The sequence below is a fragment of the Taudactylus pleione genome, unplaced genomic scaffold (genome assembly GCF_031769625.1).
Source record: "Taudactylus pleione unplaced genomic scaffold, aTauple2 ptg000331l, whole genome shotgun sequence".
Lineage (NCBI taxonomy): Eukaryota > Metazoa > Chordata > Amphibia > Anura > Myobatrachidae > Taudactylus > Taudactylus pleione.
In genome coordinates this window covers 5,023,816-5,048,345 of record NW_028284732.1, presented here as the reverse complement: position 1 = coordinate 5,048,345, position 24,530 = coordinate 5,023,816, and the positions used below count along the sequence as shown (strand labels likewise).

The 24,530-nt window shown below is 44.4% G+C and overlaps 1 protein-coding gene across 1 annotated transcript in view; it reads left to right on the top strand.

Annotated features, from left to right (window-relative positions):
* The first annotated feature begins 992 nt into the window (after nucleotides 1-992).
* The window catches only part of SGCA (sarcoglycan alpha), a 52,278-nt gene continuing 28,740 nt past the window's right edge, over nucleotides 993-24,530 (top strand). The window contains exons 1-4 of the mRNA XM_088443601.1: nucleotides 993-1,065; nucleotides 2,583-2,705; nucleotides 23,622-23,770; nucleotides 23,853-23,925. Of these exons, the coding sequence (XP_088299727.1) occupies nucleotides 1,035-1,065; nucleotides 2,583-2,705; nucleotides 23,622-23,770; nucleotides 23,853-23,925 (376 nt within the window). The 5' untranslated portion in view covers nucleotides 993-1,034. The remainder of the gene's footprint in view (nucleotides 1,066-2,582; nucleotides 2,706-23,621; nucleotides 23,771-23,852; nucleotides 23,926-24,530) is intronic.

Below are 24,530 nucleotides of genomic sequence, written 5' to 3'. Positions count from 1 at the left end.
CACGCGTGTGTAAAGCCGCCGGGGAGGTAATGAGAAGGCGTTGGAGGGATCTGCTCGGATCCCTCTTCACATTCCCGGAACTCCTTCCCATAGAAAGGAGTGGGGACCCGAGAACAAGCGCCAACTCGAGATGGCGCTTGTTCTCGCAAGCAATCTCCGACAACTTTAACTTTAATTGAACCCGTTTTTACAGATCCTAACACACAACAGCAAGCACATATCTCACTGATATGTGCAGGGAGAGATTTGCAGAGAAAAAACACTGCAATCTTGGGTGAGTAATCTCATCTTCACTTGCAACTCGGAGGAGATATCTCGATCTGCTTCACCATCAGCCATCTCATTTTCAGGTAAACTCACTTCTTAGTAACTTGAGAGATGAAAAACAGGAAAATCACCCGAAATTCGGCGATGCAAATCGAGATAAAAAAAAACTAAAATCGACCATTCTCGATTCTTAGTAAATTTACCCCATGGAATCTCCCTGATGCACCTTACACCCATTATGAAGCTGTTTTATATATATATATATATATATATATATATATATATATATATGTATATATATATATATATATATATAAAACAGAGATATATACATTCAAATGGGATCAGTAGTATAATTGCAATGCGTTAGGTATAAAGCACAATCATCCCTATGGCGACATGCATTTTCTGAAAAGTGTCAGTGTGTTTTCATCAACAAATAGATCTTACTATTTGCTTTGGGGCTCATTTACATTTGGATGTAAGTGCATTTATGACACGCCTCTCAGATGTAGCCATACACGTCTACTTTACCACCGCGTTCATACAGTAGGTGTTGTTTTCACAATGTCCCTGAAATGCTTTTTCAAAAGTAGGCAAGTATGTGGTAGAGGGACATGTTATGCAAATGGTCAGTGCCTTCATACGATTGCGGTTAGGCCCAGGCATGCCACTGTCCCTATGTCACTACTGGCCAAGTCTCTCCTCCCCTTCCAGCTGGCATTGTCACTCTTTCCCTGTCCATCTCCTCAGCAGTCACAGGAGATATGGCATCAGAGAAAGTGGCTCTTCTGACAGGCATGTCCCAGCTATACTGAGTCTGTATGTATGTATGTAGCATGATTGCCGCCACCTTCACCCCATTTATTGTCCTCCTTCCTGTGTATTCATTCTGTACCTTTCTTTCTCCTCTATTTACTTCTCTATCTCTCTGTTTTCCTCTTGAGTTCACTCTTTCCAAACATCTCCCGTCTTCACTCTGCCATCATCTCTCTTCATACCCCCTTACTCTGCGTATTTCTGTCCAATTTTTCCTTCTATTCTTTATATCTGTGATTTCCCTTCTTGGCTCAGATGTGACAGTTCTGCTCTATATATATCCCATAGATATAAATAAATGCAGGCGTGTGTGAGTGAATGTGTGTATATTTAGCCGGATCTCTTGTTGAAATGTAAATGTAAAATAATTATACCACCCAGTGATCTGTAAGTCATGTTTGTGTTTGTGTAAAATCAGTGCTACAAAGCTATAACTGTGAGCAAGTCTGTGTATTGTATATGTATGAGCATACAAAGGTATGTAACAAAATGTACAAGTGAATGTTCCTATTCACTTCTAATATACCATAATTTGCTGTTGCGTTTTCATGTAGCATGTTCTATCATTGACCTAAATTTATTGATAAATGCATTGTCTATATAAAGTATATTTACAGAATTGTAATGCAACATCCAGTTCATCTTCTTACAAGCATATGTGCTTTTACATAAGCTCTATTACATTGCATATGCTTAATATCGTTAATATCTATTATTCTCTCTGTTAAGTTACTATGTATCTGTAGATGTCTTAAGGTGCATACACACGGTCAGATCTGTCAGATGAACGATGAACTACGAACTATTTGAACGATTTTACCAACGATTTCATGAACTACGAACTACGAACGATTTTTGACAGTATTAAAATGATTGAAAATCTGACAAATCTGACTGCAAACACATCAGATGTCAAATATTGTTATCTGACAAACGGGAACACGCATCGTTCATCGTTGCAGGGACACATGTCAGATTTTCTTTCAGATATGAATGATTGAACGATTTTTAAAATCGTTATTGTACAAATCTGAAGGAAAATCTGACCGTGTGTATGCACCATTAAGGTGCCCACACACATAGCGATGTGCTCACGATCAGCCGATGTGTATGATTTCCCTTGAAACTCTCCCCAGCAGCTCTGCACACGATCTGCACTTGATCTGCACACGATTTGGTGTCAAATCTTCATACGATCTCTTTTTACAGTGCATAGTGTCCTAGATTGTCAGATCTGCCCTACTGCATGGCGATGTGCGACAGCGGGGACGCGCATCGCATCGTGATCGTGAGTGGGGACACACGATTTACTCACGATTTGGCCATATTTTACACGATCTGTCATTCCAATGTGTCGGAATCGGCCAGATCGGGTAGAATATCGCTGTGTGTGGCCAGCATTAGACTGTAGCACTGGATTGAAGCTCAGTAGAATAAAGTTTTATATATTGTTCCGCTCACTGAATATTTTTATCCTTCTCTTCTTTCCTGTCTAGTATCCATCTGGCTGTCTCTTGTTGGTTGTCTCTGCGATCAGAATGTCTATCCGTCAGTAGGCACCCTCTTTGTACACGAGCTGAACATCAAGGATTACCAACAACAGTTCCTAAATAAATCTGGTGAGCGAAAGAAACATACATTCTCTGTGAATACAGGGCCTGATTCAGAGCTGCTCGTAAGCGGCTGCTCGTTCGTTCCTACCGATGTTCGCACAACTGCGCATGCGTATGGATTTTAATACGCATGCGCGAACCAGTCAGTGCGGCCGAAAATCGTGTGCTCGCTAAATAGCGAATGCCTGCTATTTTGAGTGACAGAATGAGGCGTTTGTGGGTGGTAATAGGGGAAGGTGCTTGAAAACGGGGAGTGGAGATCCGAACGCAGGCGTGCTTAAAGGTCAAAATGGGCGTTTTAAGGGTGTGCATAATTAACAAAGCAGCGTCATTGACCACGTCACTTGGTTGTTTTATAGTCAGAACTGCTCGCATGATTGTGGTAGGAAAAACCAACCACAAGAATAGCGAGCAGTTCAGACGCCTTTCGATGTACTCGATTAATCTAATAAATAGCGGACATGACGTATGATGCGAGCGGCCAGGGGGCGTTTTCTTCAAAATTACGTTCGCATGTTTTGTTCGCTCATTCAGACATAGAGGCGTGAACCGACCGCAAAGAGCGAACGGTTCATTTAAATAGCCAGCCTCTTTTTCTGAACGAGCGAGCGCAAATAGCGTCCGGCTCTGAATCAGGCCCACAAATTGACTTGCCAGAGGTTGTTGGTGCTGACAAAAGTTTAAGTTAATATGTCACTTTAAAGTAATACTTTCTAATACTGGGTAAAGGCCCCTACACACTACACAATATTGTAAATGATTTAGCTAATTCCAACGCATTGGAACGACAAATTGTTCATATCGTGCAGTGTGTATGCACTACATCATGTAGTGTGGACTCCCGTGGGGTCATCAGCCGCATCGCCTGATCTTTTGTACATGCAGTAAAATCAGGTGGTGGGGCTCACGATCCCATGCAGCAATATGTGGCGGGGGCTGGCATATCGGGCGGTCGGGCACCGGATCGTCCAGTGTGTACGGACCGCCCGATATACCGGCCTGTCGGCGCTGGGGTCGTGCGTCGTATCGCTGGGTACACAGTAGTTTAGTGTGTATCCAGCTTTAGTCCAGCAGAAATGTATAATTTTCCTAGAAATTATTATATCTAATAGCTTTGTCTTTCTCATCAGTCTCCTGCTAAGATGCATGGCTTGCAATTTAAGCAAAAGAGGGAGGAGGAATGTACAGCAGCATTCTACAGGTTTAAGAAACAAGATTTCTTCTGTCATCCCAACATTGCCTGTGTAAAGAAAATTTTGCAAAGACTTCTTTCTGTTTTAATACACAAGAACCAAATCCTTAGCTGATGTTTATTTACCATTGGTGCTTCATGTGTGGATGATGGGTCTACTTTAAAGGATACTTACCTATATCTCTCAACATATTAGCAGCCTGGATTGAGACAGGGAGGCATGTCATGACATAAAGAGGGCGTTTCTGTGTCACAGAAGGGTCTGTTGACATGGTTCAACATGTCAACAGGCACCAATCGACATGGTCAGGCATTGCCAGGAGGATTAGGGTTAGGCTGGGCGGAGTTAGATTAGGCTGTGTGTGTGTTTGTGTGTGTGTGTGTGTGTGTGTGTGTGTGTAAGTGTAGGGTTAGGCTTGGAGGGGGTTAAGGTTAGGCTGCGGGGGAGGAGGGGGTTTAAGGTTAGGCCATAGGGTGAGGATTAAGTGTAGGGATTAGGATTAGGAGAATAATACTTACCAGATAATCTGCTTCTGTGCCGGAACTGCTGTCCATGTGACCACAAAGAAAAAAAAGATACTGGAGCCGCTGCAGCTGCCGTGATCAGGTAAGTGACCGCTGGGCAACCAGAGACGTTTGATCAACATCGGTGCTGGCTCTAGACATTGCGGAGATCAGGGCTAAAGTTTCCTTTGGCGCCCTGAGCTCAGGGAGCGTAGCCTGATTGCGGGGCTTAGCAATGGACTAAAGAAAAGTAAAGACACAAAGAAAATACTAATTGTGACCCTGCGCTGCACAGGAGGGGGCACCAATTGGCAGGGAAGGGCGGGCACCGTTTGGCGGGGAAGGGGGGGCACAGTTTGCCGGGGGTAGGGAGGGCCATATGCCAGGGGGGGAGCGTTGTTTGCCAAGGGTGATCTGTTTGCCTATTCTTTCCTTGTGAAGGCAGGCGGGTCTCTCCTCCTTGCTGCTGTGCCTAGTGATGATTCCGTGTCTGCACGCAGCAAGTCTCGAAGCAGCGTGTCACGCTCCGGCTCTTAAAAAGCACTTTCTTACCTCTCCGGTGTCTATCCAGACTAGTGCATCACTCCAGGCCCGCTCGTGCATCACTCCAGGATAGCACAGAGGTCCGCTCATGCTGCACATCGCTCCAGGCTGGTGCTGAAGTCTGTCTGTGCTGCTCCCATCCGGTCAGTGTCCTGTCACTGAGCATGGAGATGGGTCTCCACAGCCCCATGCTCACAGGGTGTTTTCTCAGCATGATGGCACTCAAGCTGCACTCCAGAGTTCCCTCCTAAACAACAGTATGGGTGCACCTGACGCTTTTCCTCCACTCAGACCACTGCTCCTAGACCAGCTGACACCAGCATCCAATCCCTGGGTATCCTCCCCTATAAATTCCATTTCCTGACTGGCCTCTGCTGCCAGCACAACATTGCTTCTTGCTGAAATTACAGCTCTGTGCTGAGCTCTCAGGTACTGAACGGTCCCTGGGCCTGATTCAGAGCCGGACGCTCTGAACGAGCGCTCGCTCTGAATCAGGGCGTTTTTTTTTTTGGTGCGTCCTCCTGGATGCTCGCATAGCTGTGGGTTACCACCCACAGCTTATGCGAGTGTCCATGATGATGGTCGCGATGGTCAAGACCCTCGCGACCATCGGGCTTGCGACGAGACCCTGCGGTAGGGTCTCGCTGCCGCAAGCCCTGGAGTGATTTTGGCTCTATCAGAGCCAAAATCACTCCCACTGACATCACTAGTGTCAGTGGGGCCGGACCCAGACAGTAGGCGTTCGCCCCCGGCACGCCCACCAAAGGAGGCGTGCTGTCACTCACCATCGACAGCACGCCTCCTTTGGTGCGAGACCCCGAGCGACGGCTTCCCCGTCGCTCGCCGGGTCTCATGCATGCGCACGATGGAGCAGCCTCCATCGTGCGCATGCGCATTTGGGTACCATCGACCCGCTTGCGAGCGTCCTGCGCTCGCGAGCGGGTCTGAATGAGACCCCCAGTCCATTATATCCAGTTCCTATAACCTATATATTCCTATACCATCTTGCACACCAGTCTGGTTTTACTACTGAGACTTGTTCTTACAGCTGCCATCGTTTCCTTCTGATACCTCAAACATTGGTCTTATCCGATGCTTCCAACATTGAAGTCATATCAATTAGGTTCTTCAATTCATCAAAATCAGGCCCTGATTCAGAGCCGGACACTCTGACAGAGCGCTCGCTCTGAATCAGGGCCGGCCTTCTTGTTTTTTAGAGCGGCCTCCTGGCCGCTCGCATAGTTGTGGGTGACCACCCACAGCTATAGTGAGCGGCTAGGAAGATGGTCGCGATGGTCAAGACCACCGCGACCATCGAGCTTGCGAGGAGACCCTTGTGGTAGGGTCTCGTTGCCTCAAGCCCCAGAGAGATTTCGGCTCTCACAGAGCCGAAATCTCTCCCACTGACATCACTCGTGATGTCAGTGGGGCCGCCCCCAAATGGAGGTGTTCACATGGGAACGCCTCCGTTTGGACAGCCACTCCCCCGGCCCGCCCACCAAAGGGGGCGTGCTGTCACTCAACATCGACAGCACGCCCCCTTTGGTACGAGACCCGGAGCGACGGATTGCGCATGTGCACTGGGCCACCATCGACCCGCTTGCGAGCGCATAGCCCAACCAATCAAGTTAATCAATTCAATAATATCGGACTCATATCAATTAAGTTCTTTAATTCTTCAACATCGGTCCCAAACCGATCAAGTTCATCATTTCTTCAACATCGGATTCAAATTCATCAAGTTCTTCAATTCATCAACATCGGTTTCAAACCGATCCAGGTCTCAATCCAGCATCATCGGTCCCAATCCGATTCTGCCCATTCCTTCAGTATACTATATATACAGTTCCATTCCAACCTGCTGTTTAATAAAGACATTCTATTCCTGTCCTTGCCTTCGAGCCCATCATCCACTGCCGTACCTCTGCCTACACATCAATACATAAGGAAGTCCTGGCTCAAGCCACCTAAGTTCCTTCACGCCTCCTCTTCAGCCTTCCATGCCTGTTCAAACCGAAACCAACCTTCAGACGTGACAGTTTGTACTGGCTCCATGGATCCAGCCGAGAATCAGGCACAAGCTGCTGGGTTTACACCTGATCTTGTTGCTCGTCTAGAACACCAAGAAGCGATACAGGGTCAGGTGGTACAGTTCCTCCAAGAACTGACTAACCGGATGGATAACATTCAATTTACTCTTAAAGGCTCAGGAGCTGCCACTTCATTCATTCTGTTTTCTCCAGTTCCAGTTTCCTTAGTGGCATCTGGGATGGAGGTTTGCGCACCTGCATCGACTACAGGGGATTGAATGACATCACCTTAAAAACAGTTATCCTATCCCTCTGTCCCTCTGATCACAGAGCTTTTTGAGTAAGTGGAGCCACCATCTTCACCAAATTAGACTTGCGAGGAGCATATAATCTCATACGAATTTGGGAAGGAGACGAGTGGAAGACCGCATTTAACACCTGCGGTGGTCACTATGAGTACCTTGTTATGCCCTTCGGTCTCAGCAGTGCTTCAGCAGCATTCCAGAACTATGTCAATGACATGTTGTTGTCTATATTGACAATATTCTTATATTCGCCAATGATCTGGAAGAACATCGCCGGCAAGTAAAGGAGATTCTAACATGTCTCTGTTCCAATCATCTCTACTGCAAATTGGAGAAGTGTGTCTTCGAGGTCAAGTCTATTCACTTACTGGGATATATCATTTCAGGTTCTGGTCTCAAAATGGATCCAGAGAAACTCCAACCAATTTAGGAATGGCCGCATCCTAATACTCTCAGGACTGTTCAGTGCTTCATTGGGTTTGCAAACTACTATAGCAAAGTCATAAAGAACTTTTCCACCATCATTGCACCTATTACCGTTCTTACCCGGAAAGGTGCCAATCCATCCCGATGAGGAAGCAAAGGAAGCCTTCCAATAAATCAAACAGAAGTTAATTTCAGCTCCTGTTCATCAACCTGATGTCACACAGCCATTTGTCTTGGAAACTGACGCTTCTTCTGTAGGAGTCGGAGCTGTGTTCTCTCAATGTGCTCCTGATGGTCTTCTCCACCTCTGTGGATTTTTCTCCAGAAAATTCACTTTGGCTGAGTGCAACTACTCTATTAGGGATCAAGAACTTCTCGCTATTAAGTTCCATGGAGCAAGAAAATTAGACTACATCTGCTGAGAAGCATCTCATAATTGATCCAGTGGCCTTCTTTGCAGCCATATTAGAATCCTCACCACCTGTTGACTCTTATCAAGCCTGCATTACGCAAGAAAGTGCTACATTTGGCTCATGCTTACCACTTCGCAAGTCATGCAGGCATACAAAAGACCTTCGAGTTCATTTCCAGGTCTCACTGGAGGTCCTCTCTCAAAAAAGACGTCCAAGACTTAATTGCCTCTTGAAACAAGTGAGTCCAGCATAAAGTGCCTCGACAGTCTACAACTGGGCAGTTACTTCCTCTCTTTGTTCCACATCAACCATGGTCACATCTGTCGATGGACTTCATTACTTACCTCCTGGTTTCAAACAAATTCAGCACCATCTAGGTGGTAGTTACCCGGTTCACCAAGATGGCTCACTTCATACCCCTCACTGGTCTTCCATCAGCTCCCAAGTTGGCTCAATTATTCATGCAAGAAATCTTCAGACTCCATGGACTACCTCTGGAAATCATTTCTGACTGGGGAGTGCAGTTTGTCGCCAAGTTTTGGCATTCCTTGTGTTGTTCACTTCAAGTCAAGCTCAATTTCACTACTGCCTACCACCCCCAGTCTAATGGCCAGACGGAAAGAGTCAACCAAGATCTGGAGTTTTCTTTGTTTATATGTATCCTCCTCTCAGGACAACTGGGCTGAATTGCTTCCTTGAGCGAAATTTTATCACAACAATCAGTACCATTATTCATCTGGATCCACGCCCTTTTATGCCACATATGGCCTCCACCCTCGAGTTCCTCAATTTCAGCCTCTTCCTGCTTCACAGGTTCCAGCTGCTGACCGCACTTTGCAGCACTTTTCCAAGATTTGGGAAGAAATCCACTCCTCCCTTGTGAAGGCTTTGAGTGGTACAAGAAGTTCGCTGACAGGAAGAGGACAGCAGTTCCCATTCTCAAGCAAGGAGATCGAGTTTGGCTCTCTACACGAAACCTGCGGTTAAGAGTTCCATCCATGAAATTTGCGCCCCGCTACATTGGGCCTTTAGCTATTGAGCGTGTTATCAACCCAGTTTCATTCAAACTGAAGCTATATAAAAAACTGAGGGTACCAGCAATTCTTCCATATTTCTTTATTGAAACCACTCATACTTAACCAGTTTCATTCAGCACTTCCGAAGGCACCCAAAGTCCAGACTCATCGTGGAACCGAATACGAAGTGGCAAAGATTCTGGATTCTTGAAGCCGTCATGGACGTCTTCAATACCTGATCAACTGGAAGGGCTTCGGTCCAGAAGAACGTTCTTGGACGTTTGCCTCTGATGTCCATGCTCCCCAGTTGATACGAACATTCCATGCCAAGTTTCCACGTAAGTCTAAGAGGTGTCTTGGGCTGGTTTTTAAGGGCCGGAGCATGACAGCACAGGGGATGGGGCACTTCTGTCATGCCCCGCCCCTTAAAAACAACTTTCTTACCTCTTGGGCGTCTGTCCAGGCTAGCGCTGAGGTACGCTCGTGCTGTGCATCCCTCCAGGATAGCACAGAAATCCACTTACACTGCATATCGACACTGCATCCACCTCTGAATTAGGCCCTCATTGCATACTGTACCAACATACCAAAATATAGAAAATAAGAAAATTAGTCAAAATGAATGCATGTTAATGGATCTATATAACGGAATGAACCAGTATCACAAAACACAATTTCTACTAGTAATCTGAAATAAACTAATCAGCCTAGAATAGTTAACTGATCAAACTAAAAATGTACATTTTAATTTTGGATGTGATAAATATTTTACGCCTAAATTTGGAACATGAAAATTTTAATTTTCACGCAAATAGTAAGAAGCTTAATCTGGGAAATGGGTTCCGCTAAGATCCCATCCCGGCGAAGAGATGGAAGCAGAGTGACAGTAATGCTATTGCTTTGCTTCCTGGTTGCAGTCCTCTGTGCGTACTGTGCATGTGCGGCCGTCGGCCAGTGCAAGCATCAGTGAGGGCACATGGAAATGGATCCAGAGGCTTCCTCTGTGAAAAAATTCCTGATACAGTAGCACATAGCTTACTATATGCGAACACCATCTAAAGATGGCGTTAGCTTTTGGGGCCAAGCACCGGAATGCTTTACATTCTAGAGCTTGATAAATCCGACTGAACAGGTATGTCTGGAGGGGGTTGGGTATGTAATCCCGGCGGCAGCATAGCTGCCGGGTGAAATGCTGATGCCAAACGACCAAAGAGTCAGAATCCCAACATCTAAGGTAAGTACCCTATCCCTACCCCTCTCCCCCCCCTAACCCTCCTTTAGGGGTGCCTAACCCTCCCTTAGGGGTGCCTAACCCTAACACTCCTGGGGTGGTGCCTAACCCTAAGTCCCCCCAGGGGTGCCTAAACCTAACCCCCCCTGCTTGCACCCTAAACCTAACCCTCCCTGGGGGGTGCCTAACCCTAACCTACCACCCGGGGGTGCCTAACCCTTTCGACGCTGGCATTAAGTTAGACGGCTTCCAGGGGTGTCTATATTATAACTACATCCCGTCTGGAGAATATTTGCGGGTTACCCCCCAAAAACTGATGTTTTCAGGGGATATCCTGCAAATAATATTTCTAAAGAAAGTATTCAATTGGTCCACAGATATGTAGAGCACTACAACATCAGTTTCATCCGTAAAACATGCAACAGGCGCCATCTGCTGTACAGGGCAGGAATAAAGCGGGCCATAGACTGCTCAATATTGCAGTCAATTAGCAGACAGGGACAATGGTAGGATCGACTGCATGAATTAGAGTGCCTTCATACATTGCAAGATATATGGAGGTGATCTCTATTCACTGCCTGGAGTTGACTGAAGGACAGTCGGGAGGATTGGACAGTTTTGATAAGCAAGCAAAACGATCCTGACAGTTTTTCAGCCATTTTCAGGCTGTGAATGATTATCATTTCATCAGTTGATCTGAACAATTATTGTTCAGTCAATGGCCAGCTTAAGAGTGGAAAAACGGTTAAGAAGTATACAAGAAATTTCTTCCAACCAACCACAAATATGATTCACCGATTCTGGGTGTCTGCCCATCTCCTTAACTACTGTCTGTACCATTGGGGGCAAACACAGGATTTCTAGAGGGGGGTTTCCAAATGCTTAATTTTAGAGCAAGTGTGGTCAATCCATGAAGAGGATATAATTAGCACTTAACCAGCTATAATATACATCATACAAAGTACAGTATAGTGCATGTAATAATTCTTACATATACAGGACCAGTGATAACAGTAGTGTCGAAACTAGATTATTGGCTGAGACAAAATCAGTTTAAAATTGAATCGCAGTGACACCATCTTGCGACTGGCCGCAAGACGCCATTTTGCGAGATGGCCGCCTAAGCGCCATTTTAGATAAACTCACACTTTAGTACATGTGGCGATAATACTATTAGCAAGTTACAGCGATTCACCAGAAGCCTATTTCATAACTTTACGTATTATAAAGAATATATTTCAGAAATGACTTTACAGTATGCCAAAATTGATTGCATTAGCTGAATAAAGCAAATGACTACGTGACAACTAGCTTGTGTAGATAAGCTTCCTGGACAGTGTCTGCTCTCACTACAGGTGGTCTGGCTCGAATGCACACCTTACATTAGCAGGCTTCCTGCAATGACATGATTTCAAAGACTAGAGTGTCATCTTAGGTCTGTCTCTTGTAGCTGGGCTATTTGCATTTCACACAAGAGACTTGGAGAATAAATAATTTTTTCTTTTGAAGCCTGGGACAGGTGGGGGGGACTGCTGACAGAGTGGGCATGTGGAACTATCTGGCTCAGCATGTCACACTGTTAAGATGTTCACTTAGTGAGAGTTAAGTGCACCCTTCCTCATACACACATTAATACGTCTTTATATTAAACCCCGAATACTCACACATTACATATTCACACATAAGCTTTAAAGTATATGATTTAAGTTGGTTCAGTTAGTTTAAATGCTGAGAAATAAAGATATTTGATAACTAAGGTTTTATACATGTTAAGACAGCCATGTTTGGTTTTGTATTGATGCGTACTCTTTCCACAGTATTCCGGCGTAATCGGTGGGGAGATCGCATCATGCATTCTCGAGTTATGGATCGCAGAGACTTCAAACAACAAAATGTATATTTTATGAACAACTGTTAGGTTGACTGTTAGGGGGCGGGTGGGCAGAGACCCCTAGTTGTTGGAGGCTGGGTTGAGTCTATTTGAAGCAGCCTGTTAAACGCTCTGTAACAGATGGTTCCCCATGGGAAGCAATGGCATAAGCAAGAAACTTCTCTATTGTCCTGTCTATTCTGGGGGGGTATAAACATGTGTGCTCAAACACTGGGTCTGTAGTCTTCTTGCTGAATGCTAATAGACAGAGGTTTTTCTTTCTGAATGCCGGGATCTGGTCCAGAGCGCATATGTATGTATACTGTATTTGGGGTCTGTATAATTCCTTTGTGCTAAATTGTACACAGATCATAGCGAGTAACTGACTGTACTTTTACTTGAATAATACTTTGTGCTTCGGAACCACATGTTCTGAGTCTGGAGTCTCTATTTATTGTATGACTGCGTACGCTAATTAGCGTCATCCTTAGAGGTTTATAGGAAGGATTTTAGAAGGTACAGGCAGGGGTATATAGAGGTTCATTTTAATATCGTCAGATGGGGGCTCGTCGAGTGAAGTCACTTACCTACTCACACGGCACATACGGCTATCGATATCTCAGCAAAGGGTGGAGTGGCCACATACAGGGTTTTCCTGTAACCGCTTTATGCTGAAAAATCGCTATCGGTTTTCGTGTAAGCAAAGGAAGCTTACTAGATTCCAGGGACAAGAAAGGAAAAAGTTTGTTTTCCTTTGTTGATAGAACCTAACGTTTAAAAGGGGTGCCGCAGTATTGAAAACGCAGCTGAGTCGCAGCTTTGCGCACAGCAAAGATGCACTTTTGTGTAATCAGTTAAAAAGTCATTATATGGTTGTGTGGTAGTCGCAGTATTGTGTATGCGCCTGGTCGCACAATAGCGTATACACACTTCCGGTTCTGCTGCCACGTGTTTTAACAAAGCCATTGAGGTTTACTTTTTTTTCCAATTGTTACCAATATCTGGGTTAACGTTTATTTTTCTGCGCAGGAAAAAAGTGTGTAACAGTGAATATTTGTTGAACAAAGTTAAGGGTACCATATGACCTTTAAGGGCTAGGTGCAAGGGTTAGTCTAGCCGCTCGGTAAGTAGCTTTACCGTTCTATACACAGTAGCAGGTGTACATGTTGTCTTTGTTGTAGAGAGGTGTGTGAGAGTAGCCAACATATAAACTCTCATAGGTGTGGAAGTTGCCTTACTAAATCTTATCCGGGTGTGGAAGTTGCCTTTTTCAAATCTTATCCAGGTGTGGAAGTTGCCTTACTAAATCTTATCCAGGTGTGTGGGTGCCGCCGACTTAAATCGTCCAGAGGTAAGTGAAAGTATCTTGATTGTCTTTCACCAGTTTAAATCTTTATTGAAAAGCATAGGAGTTGTCTCAGAATGGGAGCCGCGCAAACAGTAGAGATGTTAGACAATGATGTGCTGCTAATGGAGGCGCCGATCGGATTGGTCCGTCGTATCATGCATACTAAGTACGGTACTTATGCAATAAGGTATTGTGATCTATGGTTTAATATGATGAGGAAGAGTGTTAGACCGTTTCCCAGAATTGGTAGTTTTGATAAAAATGTGTTAGACAATGTCCGGGATCACATCAGTTTGATGCGCTCCCGAGAGAAAAAGGTTAAATATTTTGAATGTTTAAAATTGTGGCAGCATGAAGGGGATGCGTGGCTTAAAAATGTTCAAACGACGCAAACTAGCGTCGTGAGCACATTGCCAGAAAATACATCCGCGGTGCTAAATTGCAATACGGGCGAGCCGCAAAATGGCGTGCCCGTGCGGCAAGGTAGCGTTGTGGAGAGTATTGCCAGCTGTTCACGCTCACCTCCCCCACCTTATGTGGATGGAGGTGCAAGTACAGTTACCAAAAATACCCATAAAAATGTAACAAGCAACTTGTACCCTCTCTTAAGCAATTATAAAGAAAATGTTCATGATGCGGATGATGAGCCTATTGTAATGTCTGCCATTTCCCATGCTGTGCAGATGATAGATGCTGCATCACCACAATCACGAGTGGTGCCGCCATCTCCATCGGTAACTGCAAGGGAAGTGTTAATGCCCTCTGCACCCGTAGAGGAAGTTGTTCATACCATACGTAGCAGCAGCAGACTAAACCCCCAGCCAGGTAATCAGGTCAAAGGTAGCAGCGCTACCGGTCTGTATGCCATTCGGACAATAACTTCCAAATGGATATGCAGATGCAAACGGTATAGTGCCCACGAGGGAAGTAGTAATGCATTGTCCTTGGACAAGAGCAGAACTAAATTCCATCATAAATGATTCCCCCGATCCCAAAAAGGAATTAGCCAAATGTCAAAGAATTTTGAGAAATTTGGGTAGTTCACATGAACCCACTAATAAAGATTGGCGTGTGGTGTTAAGGGCCTGTCTGCCACGCAATACCGACGTGACAAAATTTATCACGGATTGAGTATTGGATGGTTACGTTCCCTTAACAGACCAAGTAAACCAAGGTAACATTTTCCGCATTGTAACTCAATTGGGTTTATATTTTCCAGTAGTAGTTAACTGGAACAAAATTTTCACCATTAAGCAGAAGGAGAGTGAAACTGCAGAAGATTATTGCGATCGGGCTCTGCAGGCTATCACCCAGTACACTGGGATAGAGGATATTAAAGATAGCACTCACCACCGGGTGAGTCACAGTACTTGTGAACGGTCTGAAAGAGAGTTTAAAAACTCGGGTTCAGACCTCATAGCCTGGCTGGCGGGGACTAACAATAGATACCCTCATAGAAACCGCCATTGAACATGATAAAAACATCTCCAAGAAGAGAGAAGCCGAGAGCGAAAAACTAATGGCTGTCAGTATACAAGCTCTGGAGGGAATGACGGTAACATCACAGCCAACAGACACACTTGCACTTGCACACACACTCACTTCTGAACAAGTATGTGCTCTCACTAACCTCACGCAACAACACAACTCTATCCCACTAACCCGATGCAACTACAGGTCCCAGGCTACCCACCAACTTCTTATCCCCCGCAATACCCTTACCCTCCCTATCCTTACCCATATCCACCACCTTTACCCTCTGCGCAAACCTCACAACACCACATGTCTTCACCCGATACACAAACATGTTTTAACTGTAAACAAACAGGACACTTAAGTAGAAACTGTACAGTAAAAAGAGTAGGGACCCCACATCAGGGAAGATCTGGATATTCCCATAAGGGATATGCACAAAGGCCAGCAAATGTTCAGCAGGTACCAGCTCCAATTGTAGCCGTAAATGCTTTATTGGAGCATGGTAGCCAACGCTAGGGGTCAGGTCATACCTGTAGTCTACAGATAGTCAGGTTAACGGGAAGTACTAGGGAAGAACTGGTCATGATGGTTGATGTAGCTGGTACTGAATATCCTTTTCTTGTAGACACAGGGGTGACCAGGTCAGTGATAAAATCTCCCGTTAATTTGCAGGTGACCAACGAGACAGTACCAACAATGGGTGTAACAGGTAAAGTGGAACATTATCCTTTACCAAAGTCCACAGAGGTTACTATTGGGCCGTTGCATACCAGGCATTCTTTTCTCCTGGCTGCTGCGGCTCCTACTAACCTACTGGGCAGAAACTTGTTATGTAAGATGGGATGTGTTATATATTGCACCCCTGATGGTGTATTTTTAGATATCCCAGAGAGAATGGTATACGAGGTGCGGGATATGTTAGATACTCCTCAAAGGATAATGTATCACTCTACAGTTTTAAATGAAACTCCATCACAGGTAGATGAAATGTTGTCCCTAATTCCAGATTCCCTTTGAACTAAAGATGGACAGGACACTGGATTAATGGCAAATGTAAGTCCCGTAATGGTAAATTTAAAAAGCGGTAGGCAAGCTCCAAAAATTCCCCAGTACCCACTAAAACAGGAGGTAGAATTTTTCCAATAATTGAGCTATTATTGCAACAGGGAATTTTAGTTCGTACAGCTAGTGTAGCCAACAGTCCCATTTTCCCGGTGAAGAAGAATGGTGGGAGGGGTTATAGGCTGGTACAAGACCTTAGAGGTGTTAATAAGGTAGTAGAGAGCCAATTCCCTGTAGTGCCAAATCCAGCTGTCATTTTGATGCAGATCCCACCAAATGCAACCCATTTCACTGTCATTGACCTCTGTTCTGCTTTCTTCTCTGTGCCTCTCCATCCTGACTGTCAGTATCTATTCGCATTTACATACAGAGGTTTATAATACACATGGACACGGTTACACCAAGGTTTCATAGACAGCCCCAGTATCTTCTCCCAGGCATTGCACAACTGTTTGCAATCTTTTCAACCTGCCAATGGATCTGTTCTAATTCAATATGTGGAAGATTTATTGCTATGTTCTGACTCGTTTATGTCATGTTTGAGTGATACTAAACTTTTGTTACTTCATCTCTCACAAACAGGACACAAGGTGGCTAAGGACAAACTACAGCCGTGCCAATCCAGAGTAAAATATTTGGGACACTGCCTAACCCAGGGGTTACGACACCTTACAACAGATAGAATCCAGGCCATACAAAACATGACACTGCCGCAGAATCAACAGCAAATTAGTACCTTCTTGGGAATGTGTGGATACTGTAGAATGTGGATACCAGGTTTTTCTATTTTGGCCTTACCTTGACAGGAATTAGTCTCTTCCACAAAACCCAATCGTGTCATACCACAGAGGTATCAGAGCAGGCTTTCCTTAATCTTAAGGATAGTCTGATGAAAGCTCCTGCTTGGGAATATCCAATTATGAAAAACCTTTTGATTTGTATTGTACGGAAGCCGATGGTTGTGCTGCAGGTGTCTTTACACAAAAACATGGTGATGCCAGTAGGCCCGTAGCATACTACAGTGCCCAATTGGACACTGTGGCAAGATCACTCCCCACCTGTTTGAGAAGTGTAGCAGCTACCGCTTTATTGGTGAGTAAAAGTGAGGATGTAGTATTGGGCCATGATATGATTGTCTACACTCCCCATGCTGTATCTGCTCTGTTGAACTCAGCTCAAACCAGACACGTCTCCTCGGCTAGGTTCACCAAATGGGAACTAGCTCTAATCGCTCCTGCAAATATTACTGTTAAACGTTGCAGTACACTGAATCCAGCAACATACCTACCATATGTACAACATGATATACAAAGGGTGGCAGGAGAGGAGTTGCTGGCGGGAGGTGAGTTCGGCAGACATAATGATACGCACGATTGTATGACATATCTGAATCAGACCTTTACTGCTAGACCTGACATACATGACACACCTTTAGAGAATGTGGATGTAACTTTTTATATGGATGGGAGTTGTCATAGACAAACAGACACAGGTGAATTATGTACAGGTTATGCTGTTGTAAATGACACAGACATCATAGAAGCTAAACCTCTTGGTCCTCCTCACTCAGCCCAGGTGGCAGAGTTAGTAGCACTGACTAGAGCATGTGAACTGGCAGCAGGAAAATCTGCTAACATTTACACTGACTCGAGGTATGCGTTCGGGGTGGTACACGATTTTGGGGCTCTATGGCATCTGAGAAATTTTATGACAGCAGCAGGCACACCAGTTGCACATTCCTGACACATAAAATATCTTTTAGAAGCAATCCAACTGCCCAAAGCGATGGCAGTAATTAAATGCAAAGCCCATACGTGTGAGGATGACCCGGTGTCACTGGGCAACAACAGAGCTGATGAAGCTGCAAAATGGGCAGCAGGGTTAAAAATGTTTTCTCCAACTGAAACAATTATGTCATTTCAAACAATTGATATGCTGAAATTAATTGAGATGCAAAATTTGTGTTCAATTCTGGAAAAATCCATTTGGAAGTCCAAGGGATGTGGGCAAGAGTCCTCTGGGCTCTGGAGGGACGGACATGGTAAGCCAGTAGCCCCCAAGGCATATTACCCCAGCCTGGCTGAGGCAGCACACGGCCTGACTCATCTGGGTAAACAGGGTATGTGCAAGTTGGTGAGGGCATACTGGTGCGCACCAGGTTTTTCTTCACAAGCAGAAAAGATAGCAATGTCCTGTCTGGCCTGCTTGAGAAAGAACATAGGGAAAGTGATCCCTACCGAACCGTCCCACATTCCACCGACTGATTGACCTTTCCAGGTGATACAAATTGATTTCATCCAATTACCACCCTGCAGGAACCTTAAGTATGTATTAGTGTGCACAGACGTATTTTCTAACTGGGTTGAGGCCTACCCAGCGGCCACTAATACTGCTGCATTCACTGCCAAGAAAATAGTTCAGGAATTTGTATGCAGGTACGGTATCCCTAAAATGATCGAGAGTGATAGGGGTACCCATTTCACAGGTGATGTTTTTCAAAATATGTGTAAGCTGATGGGTATTAATAGCCGACTTCATACCCCCTACCGACCGCAAGCCAGTGCCAAGGTAGAGAGGATGAACGGGACTATTAAAAATAAGCTAAGTAAAATCATGGCAGAGACTGGACTAGGATGGCCAGAAGCATTACCTTTGGTCCTACATAGCATAAGGACCACTCCTAGACCTCCACTGAATCTGTCCCCATTTGAAATATTGTTCGGTAGACAACCTCATTTGATTATCAGTCCACACGAAGACCTGAAGGGTAACAACGAGGTAACTGTAAAGTATCTTATATCAATGAGAAAGCAGTTAAAGCAACAGCAGCAGAAACTGAAATTGTTGTCTAATGATATGCCTGAAACTAACTGTCATGATGTTGAACCAGGAGAATATGTAATGATCAGAAATTTCTTGCGTTCAGGTTGTTTGACTGATCGGTGGGAGGGTCCATACCAGGTGCTGCTGACGAGTACTACATCTTTGAAGGTGGCCGAGAGAGATAGCTGGGTCCATTCCACTCACTGCAAAAAGGTCAATCAACCGGTGGAGAAACAAGTCGGAGACAAAGCTGATAGCGTGGACCTGTCAATCGCGAGCTTGTTCCGGGAGGATTGAACAGGTTGTAGTGAGATACCTGAACTGAGAGAAATTTGCAGATCTTGTTGTGACAATGGACAGGCCTGCTGTGTTCATTTTCATATTCTCTTTTAGATTGTTCACCATCCTGGTCAGTTCGGGGATATCCAGTGTCTGTGATGGGGGACCGATTGAGGAAATGGGAGCTGATGGCAGTGCTGATGGAGTGGAGTCAGGAGGAGTGCAATGCCAATCAGGGGAGTGTCTGACCAATCTTAGTACTGTTATCGTTAAGAGAGCTGTCATTCTGGATACTCGGGGAAGTTGTGGAGGTTTATCGTCTGAAGATTCCTGTATTTGTGAGCTTTGTGGGTCCCTAGTTGATGAGAACTGTATCCAACGGTGCCAACCTAAATATAATCCGTACTGGGGTGGGTATCCTCTAGAGGATTATCATAGTATGGTAGCCAAAGTGTTAAATCAAACTGATTGCTGGGTGTGTTCACATGTGCCACAGGGACAGCATAACGTAGGGTTGGTGCCATTTCCGCTGAATATCACGGAAATTTTAGAATTGCAAAAAGGGAAAACATTGGACGGAAAATTTCTCTCATCCAAACCACCTCATTTCAAACTCCATCAATTCCATGTAGATAGATCACTTTTGTGCTTAAACATAACCAACCCCAATAGACCCGGAAGTTGGGAAGTGACGGGGAATAATCAGACGATGACCTTCTCACAAAGAGCTGATAATGAGTCCATAAACCATGATCTGTTACGCTCCATTAAGTCTGGTGGGAAACATTTTAGGTATCGGTATACATTGAGTTCCACCAAAGAAATTATTGGTAAGGTGCCAAATGGTTACTGTGCTAAAATAATACAGCCAGAACGCATGTACCAGATGGAAGAACCAGAAATAGGATTGTTTGCAAGGGAAATGTGTTTAATGATAATGATGCATACCATTCCTTATGTTCTCCCTGATAATGTATATTTCATCTGTGGAAGAAAAGCGTATAAATGGCTCTCCCCGATTTCCGAAGGTTTGTGTTACCTGGGAAGAGTAGTCCCCGAAGTTATGACCCTCACACATGTTGAAATGCTTGGTATACATAAAAACACACCATCACCATATCTTCACACACAATATGAGCACAGAGGCAAAAGAAATATGGTACCTGGTGACGTACATAAAGCCACTCAGTTAATCAGTGAGACAACTGGCTTTCAATTTCTAGTCGCATTGGATCCCACCAGGATCGCTCGGGGTACATTAAATTTTAGATATATACAGGAACTTGCTAAATTGATAGATAATATCACCGAGATGTACGATGACACATTCAGGTATACAGGGAGAGAATTGCAAGCGTACAAGAAAGAACTGGTGCAACACAGGCTAGTGTTGAATTATTTAACTGCTGTTACTGGAGGGTATTGCGTAACATTAGCCACCCAATTTGGAGTAAAATGTTGCACCTATGTCACCAATGATACCAGCGACCCTAAGGAGGTGATAGACCGGAAGATGGATGAAATTCTGCAGCGAAAGTGGGAATTTCGTAAGAACCATAACGCTTCAGTGGCTGAAGTAGGGGAGAAGATAGATGGATGGGTTTCATAGCTGAACCCAGTGAAATGGTTCTCAGGTCTAGGGGAATGGGTCCAGGAAGTGATCGCCAGCATAGGCAAATTCTTAATCCTTATACTGATTGTCATCATAATAATTGGCATATGCGTCCGGTGTGTTCCTATTGTGTTGAAGTGTGGAAAATGTAAAAATAGAGTAAAACAAAAGAATGAAATTATGATAGTGGCCAGTATGAATACCGAGGTAAATACAGAACTGCATTACAACCCTGAGCTAGGAAATACCATCATTTAATGTATTATATTTAGCCATGCATAGAATGTATTATTGAAATGTTATTTTTAAAACACCTCAGATAATGTAAAGTCCCCTTCAAGACTGCTTTTATAAGACTGGTGCATACCCACACCTTACACATGATCTTCCAAGATCCGCGGTGTGCGTATAATAGTAGTTTTATGTCCCCACTTAGAGACACATTATTGATGGATTAAGAACCACCTTGTGCCATCCCATAATAACACTAAATAATATTTAAATGTAAGCCTAAATTACATTTTAAGATCAGATTGTGATAGCATGTTGTTCGCTATCAAAGGGTGGACTGTTGAAACTAGATTATTGGCTGAGACAAGATCAGTTTAAAATTGAAGCGCAGCGACACCATCTTGCGACTGGCTGCAAGACACCAGTTTGCGAGATGGCCGCCTTAGCGCCATTTTAGATAAACTCACACTTTAGTACATGTGGCGATAATACTATTAGCAAGTTACGGTGATTCACCAGAAGCCTATTTCATGACTTTACGTATTATAAAAGATATATTTCAGAAATGACTTTACAGTATGCCAAAATTGATTGCATTAGCTGAATAAAGCAAATGACTACGTGACAACTAGCTTGTGTAGATAAGCTTCCTGGACAGTGTCTGCTCTCACTACAGGTGGTCTGGCTCGAATACACACCTTACATTAGCAGGCTTCCTGCAATGACATGATTTCAAAGACTAGAGTGTCATCTTAGGTCTGTCTCTTGTAGCTGGGCTATTGCATTTCACACAAGAGACTGGGAGAATAAAGAGTTTTTTCTTTTGAAGTCTGGGACAGGTGGGCGGGACTGCTGACAGAGTGGACATGTGGAACTATCTGGCTCAGCATGTCACACTGTTAAGATGTTCTCTTAGTGAGAGTTAAGTGCACCCTTCCTCATACACACATTAATACGTCTTTATATCAAACCCCGAATACTCACACATTACATATTCACACATAAGGTTTAATAAGCTTTAAAGTATATGATTTAAGTTGGTTCAGTTAGTTTAAATGCTGAGAAATAAAGATATTTGATAACTAAGGTTTTATACATGTTAAGACAGCCGTGTTGGTTTTGTATTGATGCGTACTCTTTCCACAGTATTCCGGTGTAATCGGTGGGGCGATCGCATCATGCATTCTCGAGTTATGGATCGCAGAGACTTCAAACAACAAAATGTATATTTTATGAACAACTGTTAGGATGACTGTTAGGGGGCGGGTGGGCAGAGACCCCTAGTTGTTGGAGGCTGGGTTGAGTCTATTTGAAGCAGCCTGTTAAACGCTCTGTAACAGATGGTTCCCCCATGGGAACCAATGGCATAAGCAAGAAACTTCTCTATTGTCCTGTCTATTCTGGGGGGGTATAAACATGTGTGCTCAAACACTGGGTCTGTAGTCTTCTTGCTGAATGCTGATAGACAGAGGTTTTTCTTTCTGAATGCCGGGATCTGGTCCAGAGCGCATTCGTATGTATACTGTACTTGGGGTTTGTATAATTCCTTTGCGCTAAATTGTACACAGATCATAGCGTGTAACTGACTGTACTTTTACTTGAATAATACTTTGTGCTTCGGAACCACATGTTTTGAGTCTGGAGTCTCTATTTATTGTATGACTGCGTATGCAAATTAGCGTCATCCTTAGAGGTTTATAGGAAGGATTTTAGAAGGTACAGGCAGGGGTATATAGAGGTTCATTTTAATATTGTCAGAAGGTATGCCATTATATGCAGAAGTAGCGCTACCCCGCCTGAGCTGAGTGTTTTTATTTCAGATGTGGGCTCCATTCCAGATGGATGGGAGTAAGTTCTGGGGAGCAGCAAAAGAACCTAGCACTGCCCTGGACATATATGTACACACTGGTCTCCTTATGCACTGGATAGTGTATTATTATACAGTATTAATAACTGACCCTATAGATGGTCTATATTAGTGCATCCCTAACAGTGCATGTTTTCCAGTGGTCCACAAGTGTATTTATTACTGGATCACACATTTTAAAAGATCAAGAGATGGTGCTAATTATTTCATTTGTGACACTGAGAAGGTCTTAAAAAGATGCACCTTTAGTATTATATGCTATTTATATGCTATTTCTATTGTAGTCATCATGGTGTGGGCTGAGGAGGGGGGTTTCCAGGCAACCAGAATCCCCACCTGCTTTTGTCTATGGACATTTAATGCATTTCTGTTGGTTTTCCAAATCAATTCTGGAACGTTGTGTGAAGTGCCCTCTCCATTAATACAGTCTCTCTTTGCTTTTCATTGTTTGCTGTCCCTATCAAATATGTTTTAATGCTTCAATACTCAGCATTAAAAAGTTACCTGTTCAATGTAACAGTTCAATGTTCGCATCGCACTGAAGTTGGATATCATTACCATGAAAATACCAGCACATATATATAAATGAGAAGAATTTTAGCTAATGTAAATGTAAAATAGTAAAATACATAATATATCTGTACTGTCTAGTTGGCTAACGTACCTATTTCAATCCTATCTTTTCTGTTTCCAGGTAATGTCCGTACTCACCCATTTTCCTTTCATGCTAATTTGGAAGGGTTCCCAGACCTGCCACAATGGTTGCGTTATACCCAGCGCTCTCCCTGGCACAGTGCTTATCTGTATGGATCTCCGATCAAGCCAGGGAAAGAACTCATAGAAGTAAAATAATTATACTTTGGAATGCTGACATATTGCATATTTACTGGTCAGTCTAATATATTGCCCAATTCTTCATATTTAGGTAACTGTGTATAACAGGCACACATTTGAAATTTTTCAAGAAAAGATCATTTTCCACATTCGTTCTGCAGCTGGTAAGTGATTCCAGCTCTTAGCTGAATAGTAAATAATGGTGCATGTATAAAGGGGATGCGGTCAAAAGGCAGACGCCTGGAAGCCATCTGACTAAATTTTCGGCGTCTAAATCCCGATGCGGGACTGAAGGCAGGCGTCGAAATCCCTATGCCTGCTTAGATCCCGACTCCAGAATCTAGGCAGATGGCTTCCCGAACAAAGGTAAGCCGGGCACTGTTAGCGCTTAGCTGCAGGGGAGGAGGATTAGGTTTAGGCACCTCCGGGGGGACTTAGGGTTAGGCACCACCCCGGGAGGGTTAGGTTTAGGGTGCGCGGAGGGTTGGTTAGGGTTAGGCACCACCGAGGGGAGGTTGGGGTTAGGCACCACCCTGGGAGGGTCAGGTTTAGGGTGCGGGGAGTGGGGGGTTTGTGTTAGGCACCACCGAGGGGAGGTTGGGGTTAGGCACCACCCTGGGAGGGTCAGGTTTAGGGTGCGGGGAGTGGGGGGTTTGTGTTAGGCACCACCGAGGGGAGGTTGGGGTTAGGCACCACCCCGGGAGGTTTAGGTTTAGGGTGTGGGGAGGGGGGGTTGGGTTTAGACACCCCTGGGGGGAGTTTAGGGTTA